Here is a 6,383-nt window from a genome sequence, read left to right on the forward strand (position 1 = left end):
GGCCTCCCCCCCCCCTCGGCGCCCCGCCACTGCGCTCTGCTGGCCGCGGGGACAAGCGCGGCTCTTGTGGACCGGCACTTCCAAGCGCGGGGACCCGGGAGACGGAGGGAGGCGACCCGGAGGGACGTGACCTGGCTGTCCCTTGAGCCCCGCACTGCTGTGTCCTGCCTGGGGCTCCCTGCTCTCTAACCAAACTCTCCTCCCAGCCTGAACATCACCAACAGCGACATCCTCACCATCTACGACGGGGACGAGCTCTCCTCCCGCATCCTGGGGCAGTACGTGGGCAGCAGTGGCCCCCAGAAGCTCTACTCCTCCAGCCCCGACCTCACCATCCAGTTCCACTCAGACCCTGCTGGGCTCATCTTTGGGAAGGGGCAAGGATTCATCATGAACTACATAGGTATGGGGAGCAGGGTGCTGGTGTGGGGATGTGACACACAGGCAGCCCAGGATGTCCAGCTGCAGGGGCTGGATGCAGGGAGAGTCACAGTGGCACCAGCACCCCCTTCTCATCCCACCCTGAACCTCCTGCAGGACCCCCAGGCCTCTGTGTCAGTCACTGCTGGGGTGTCCCTGCTGTGTCCCCTCCTTCAGGCTGGCAGCAAGGTGGGTTTTGTCCCTGTTAGCCCTGGCCCAGGGGGAAAGAAATTGCTGGAAACAGGGATTCAGGATCCCCACAGACAGCCTGTCAGGCAGGGGTGCTCACTGAAGCCAGTCCCTGGGTGGGCTCCTGAGGTGGATGTCCCCATCTCTGTGCTCCAGAGCAGCTCCTGGCCACATCTGTTCCATTGTCCTTTGGGGCAGCTGTGCCCGCCAGGCTGGGCCTGTGGGTGCCCACGGCAGGGACAAGGACTGTGAGGGACATTCCATCCCCATGGCTGCCTCTCCCCCACCCTGCTCCCCGTGCCAGGCTCCTCCAGGCACGTTTTCCTTGCACTGCTGACAGCCCTGGCTACGACAAACAGAGCGAGCTGCAATGCAGAGCACCGGGAGGCTGCAGGGCCCTCCTCAGTGCTCTGCAGCACACGGGGCTGGGGAGGGCAGGGCACAACCCCTCACCTGAGCAAACCAGCCTGGGGGAAGCAGGGAACAAATCCTCCTGTGTGCAAACCAGCTGTGCAGTGACCGTGGTGCTGGTATCTCTCCTGCACCCACAGCTGGAGCTGAGCCTGGTGCTCCCAGGTTATCCTGACCCCATTTTCACCAGCCCAGCCCTCTGTCTGCCTGTAGGGTCAGGGCTGGGGAGGCTTCAAAGAGCCCCTGTCCCCCACTGCTGCCCTTCCCTGTGCCCAGGGGATGCTGCCTGCAGAGCAGCTGTGCCATTTGTGGGGCTGTGGGGAGGGACAGGATCTTGGGAAGAGCCGCGTGTCCAGCTGGGGTGGCTCTGGGGAGGGCTGTGCCAGGGGTTCAGAATCCCTCTTGGCTGCAGAGGTGTCCCGCAACGACTCCTGCTCTGACCTGCCCGAGATCCAGAACGGCTGGAAGACCACATCACACACAGAGCTGGTGAGAGGGGCCAAGATCACCTACCAGTGTGACCCGGGCTATGACATCGTGGGCAGCGACACCCTCACCTGCCAGTGGGACCTCAGCTGGAGCAGCGACCCCCCCTTCTGTGAAAAGAGTAAGTGCCCACAGGAAGGTGCTGCTGTCCCTGTCCCACACCCTGTGACAGTGCTGGTCCTGCTCCAAGGGGCCCCATCTCTGAGGAGCCCCAGCTCCAAGGTGCTCCCAGCTCCAAGGTGCCCCTAGCTCTGAGGGGCTCCACCTCCAAGGGGCTCCTGGTCTGAGGGGCTCCCAGCTCCGAGGGGCTCCCAGCTCCAAGATGCTCCCAGTTCTGAGGGGTTCCCAGCTCCAAGATGCTCCCAGCTCCGAGGGGCTCCCAGCTCCAAGATGCTCCCAGTTCTGAGGGGTTCCCAGCTCCAAGGGGCTCCTGGTCCAAGGGGCTCCCAGCTCCAAGGTGCTCCCAGTCCTGAGGGGCTCCCAGCTCCAAGGGGCTCCCAGCTCTGACTGTCCCCCAACTCCGAGGTGCTCCCCTCAGCCCTCCTCTCTCCCCAGTCATGTACTGCACGGACCCAGGGGAGGTGGAGCACTCCACCCGCCTCATCTCGGACCCGGTGCTGCTGGTGGGCACCACCATCCAGTACACCTGCAACCCCGGCTTCGTGCTGGAGGGCAGCTCCCTGCTCACCTGCTACAGCCGCGAGACCGGCACCCCCATCTGGACCTCGCGGCTCCCGCACTGTGTCTGTAAGTCTGGGTGCTCCGTCCTGCTCCCCTGCAGCCCAGCTCCTCTCTGGGGATTTGGGTGGCACTTTCCTGCAGCCAGGGGGTGGTGCAGATCCTTTCCTCTGGAAGTAGAGTGAGGTGAGAACTTGGGTGCTTCCTCACTGCCCCCAGGCTCCTTCTCTCCCTCGGGCTCACCCTGGATGTGTTTCATTCCCTTTCAGCTGAGGAGTCGCTGGCCTGTGATAACCCAGGGCTGCCAGAAAATGGCTACCAAATTCTTTACAAGCGCCTCTACCTGCCAGGAGAGTCCCTGACCTTCATGTGCTATGAGGGCTTTGAACTGATGGGGGAGGTGACCATCAAATGCATCCTGGGCCAGCCATCCCACTGGAGCGGCCCCCTGCCCATCTGCAAAGGTAACAGGGAAGGGGAGGGGAGCAAGAGGACAGCCAACACCTCTGTCCCCAGCCTGGGACAGCCCAGAGACCATGGTCTGGCTGCAGCTCCAGCTGGGAGCTGATCTCAGCTGAGAGCTGGAGCTTCTGTGGGTCTGGGCTCTGCTCAGCCCAGCCTGCTCAGTCCTGGCCACATGCTTACAGTCACCGAGAGCTTATTAAAAACTGGGAATTCACAGCATGGTTCGGGACCAAATAGGGCAGGAGATCCCAGGTTTGGGTTTCCCAGCAGGCAACAGCTGCCAGCACCCAACCAAACCCAGCTACAGACCAGTAACTCTCCATCTCTCTTCCAGTGAACCAAGACAGCTTTGAACACGCTCTGGAAGGTGAGTGACGTGGGTTTCCTTGAGGCACAGCATCCTGGTGGAGCCTGGGAGGAGGGGGAGAGGCAGAGAGGTGATCACCCTGTGCCTGCAAATGCCACCACAATAGATCTTGTCCTTTCAGTAGCAGAAGCTGCTGCAGAGACGTCACTCGAGGGGGGAAACATGGCCTTGGCCATCTTCATCCCAGTGCTGATCATCTCCCTGCTGCTGGGAGGAGCGTACATCTATCTCACCAGGTGGGGCTGCAGGGGCTGGCACGGAGCAGGGGCCAGCATCGCCCTCGCCAGCCACACTCCCCGGGGCGCTGGGAGGAGCTGGGATGGAGGGATGCGGTTCTGGAATGCCCAGTGACTCTGCCTCTCCCCGCAGGTGTCGGTACTACTCCAGCCTCCGCCTGCCTCTCATGTACTCGCACCCCTACAGCCAGATCACGGTAGAAACGGAGTTTGACAACCCGATTTATGAGACAGGGGTGAGTCCTGCCGTGCCTGTCCTCCCTAGGGATATTCCTGAGGGGCTTGGGTGGCTGGGCAGCCACGGGATGAGTCCAGCCAGGCTCTGTGGGAACAATGGGATGGGAGGCATAGGGGGCTGAGGGGTCCTGGCTGCGAGGGCATCACTCCTCTGGGAACAAAAGAACACCCAGGATCTCTCTTGCTGCCTGGGAATGGGGAGATGATCCTGAAATGCAGCTGCTGCCCTCAACTGGCTTTTCCTTGCTTGCAGGAAACACGGGAATACGAGGTTTCGATATAAGGACAGCGGTAAGAGAGTCTCCAGCAGCGAACTTAATGTGCTCTCATAGAACTTCCTCAGTAACTAATCCAGAGACCACGTGGAGTTTGGTTGGACCCCCGGACCTGCTGTTGTCTTTCCTTTTGCCTCTCTATTGAAGATTTTACTGTTTTCTTCACTGTATTTATTCTATTTAAACTGCGATAGGTGTGCTGCCCAGCCCTGGGCACAGGCAGCAGCTGGAGCCGGGGCAGAGCTGGGTCCTGGTGAGGCCAGGGGGGCACGGGGGCACTGCTGTGTCCCCCTCCGTGGCAGAATGTCCCCCTCCATGGCGGAGCGTCCCTCGGCACTGCCCACACAGACGCAGGGGGATTTTTTTGCGGTTCTGGTGTTGTTAAAAATTAAAGATGTCTCCATTGCAAGAGCCTGCAGTTGATTGCTCAGAGCTGAGGTAGCGCAGGGTCCCCCCGCAGGGTCCCACCCCGCAGCTCCCGGGGGGCTCAGGGGACATTGGCCCAGGGACTGTCCTCGCTGCAGGGCTCAGGGACAGCCTGGCACACACGAGGTACGTGCTGCTTTCTTTTCCCACTTCGCTTTGGATGTGGAGAGGCAGCGAGCCGGGATCTGGGGTGATGCTCTGTGGAGAAGCACCAGCCTGTGGAGAGTGCCACCCTGCCACTGGGAGCCCTGGAAGCCACCCTGGAACCCACCCTGGAGAGAGCAGAGCTCCCAGCTGGTGCCTCTCTGCTCTGTGCCCGTTGTTCCTGTCCAGCAGCACTTCCCATCACCCTGCCAGGATCACCCCGACCCAGCATGGCCGAGGGTGGCTCTGTGCCCCTGGCAGCATCTCAGGGTAAGCAGGATGGGCTGGGCTCCCTGGCTCCTGCTGCAGGAGGGGCCCTGGTGGGCTGTGCTGTGCAGGGGACGAGGGTGGAGCTGTTGGGAAGGAGAGGCAGCTGGGATGTGTGGAGGCTTCAGCACAGGAGCTCTGTGGGGAGCAGAACAGGCAGAAATCGCCCTCAGACCCACCCTCACCATCCCCTACACTCCTTCACTGCATCACCCCTGTCAGAGCCACACAGCAGTGGGGACACGGACCCCAGAGGGCCACCACTGTCCCTGCTGTGTCCCAGCCAGCCCTTGGGGAGGGCAGTGAAGCCACCACCACGTCCTTGGCTGCTGGTGTCCTTCTTTTGTCCTTGTAGAACAATGGTGAGCGCGGGAGGCTGGGGGAGCTTGGGTGGTTGGTGCAGCTCTGCAGTGTACAGCTGGGCTTTAGGGGTTTTCCTTTCAAAACAACGAATGTGTGTTTGTAATTTGTAACGGTTAAAAAAGAAAAAGAAAAAAAAAAGAGGAAAAAAAAATTGTGCCAAAAAAATGTACCAAGCATTTCATTTCCCTTCATACATGTCTGTTTTTATAAGAACAATGTGAAAATTGCTGGGATTAAATATTTTTGAACATGATAAAGTAGTTCCGTGGGAAGCTCTAGTGCTCAGTATAACCTCGATAACAATTGTTCTGTATTTTTAAATGTCTGAAATCAGTTTGCAGACACTCTGGCCACAGGCAGGGCAGGCTGAGGGGCTGGGTACACTGCACACCCTGCTGTGGGATGGTGGCTCAAAGCCACTGGCTGGGCTGTGAGTGCCAGGTCCTGCCCTGGTGCAGCCCCACAGTGCCCCCTGCTCCTGTGGGATGGAGGCATCTGAGCCCTGCTGGGACATGAGGTGACCTGAGGACATCTCCCCTCTCTGGGTCACCCCACAGCATTGCCCCTTGCCATGCCAGCCCAGCCCAGCGATGCCTCAGAGTGGGTGGGAGGCTGGGTGCTGCCCCGAGGCACTGGCACCCCACTGGAGACCCTTGGCCCTGTCACAAAGGACATGCAGAAAGTTTTGGGGGGCCCTGGTAGCCCAACCCCATTGGGCAGGGGGTCTGTGGGGACCCACTTTGCCTGTGCCCTGCTCACCCATCAGCTGCCCAGCAACCTGTGGCTGTCACCTGGCAGCTCCCCAAAACTGCAGGGGACAGGAGGGGCTGCCTCACCTGCCCCCGGTATGCACGGGGCTGCATCCCACATGGAGCAGGCAGGCACGGCTTGGGACATCCTGGGTCTGGGTGGGAAAAGCCCCCCCCTGCTCCTTGGAAGCCTCTGCAGGCTGTGCTGCTCCGGTGGGGGAAGAACTGAGCCCCTGTGAGGTTTTCCTCCAGCATCAGGTGTGGGCAAGGCAAGGTCCTGCGTGGGCACCCCGAGACACCCTGAGCACGGCCCTGCCTGACAGCGTGGTGGCAGCACGGTGACTGTCACCTCGCCAAGGAGCAGCGCCACCGGGACACCCCAGCTGGAGCAGCATTCCCTGATGCCAACAGTCCCAAGTGTCCCTGGCAGCGGGGAGGGAGGGGGATGCTCAGCCCACAGCCCGGGAAATGCCCGGCCGAGGAAACCCGGGGCTCCCATCTGTCCCTGCCCCTCCGCACCCACAACAATGCAACAGCGCTGCCCTCCCCGGGCGTGCTTTTAACCAAGGTTACGCTGTGACATCGATAATGGCTTTGCTCAGCAGCTGCCAGGCTAATGCACAGGGGGCGAGGGAGCCAAGGCTCTGATGCAGAGCATTCCTGGGGGAGG

The 6,383-nt window shown here is 61.0% G+C and overlaps 1 protein-coding gene across 1 annotated transcript in view; it reads left to right on the forward strand.

Annotated features, from left to right (window-relative positions):
- MYO18B (myosin XVIIIB) overlaps window positions 1-5,224 on the forward strand; it is a 135,859-nt gene extending 130,635 nt beyond the window's left edge. The window contains 8 exon segments of the mRNA XM_031057455.1: window positions 207-403; window positions 1,433-1,627; window positions 2,062-2,253; window positions 2,454-2,648; window positions 2,984-3,016; window positions 3,138-3,252; window positions 3,386-3,488; window positions 3,743-5,224. Coding sequence (XP_030913315.1) covers window positions 207-403; window positions 1,433-1,627; window positions 2,062-2,253; window positions 2,454-2,648; window positions 2,984-3,016; window positions 3,138-3,252; window positions 3,386-3,488; window positions 3,743-3,772 — 1,060 coding nt within the window. The 3' untranslated portion in view covers window positions 3,773-5,224.
- Window positions 5,225-6,383: the final 1,159 nt, after the last annotated feature.

The sequence above is a fragment of the Geospiza fortis genome, unplaced genomic scaffold (assembly GCF_000277835.1).
Source record: "Geospiza fortis unplaced genomic scaffold, GeoFor_1.0 scaffold408, whole genome shotgun sequence".
Lineage (NCBI taxonomy): Eukaryota > Metazoa > Chordata > Aves > Passeriformes > Thraupidae > Geospiza > Geospiza fortis.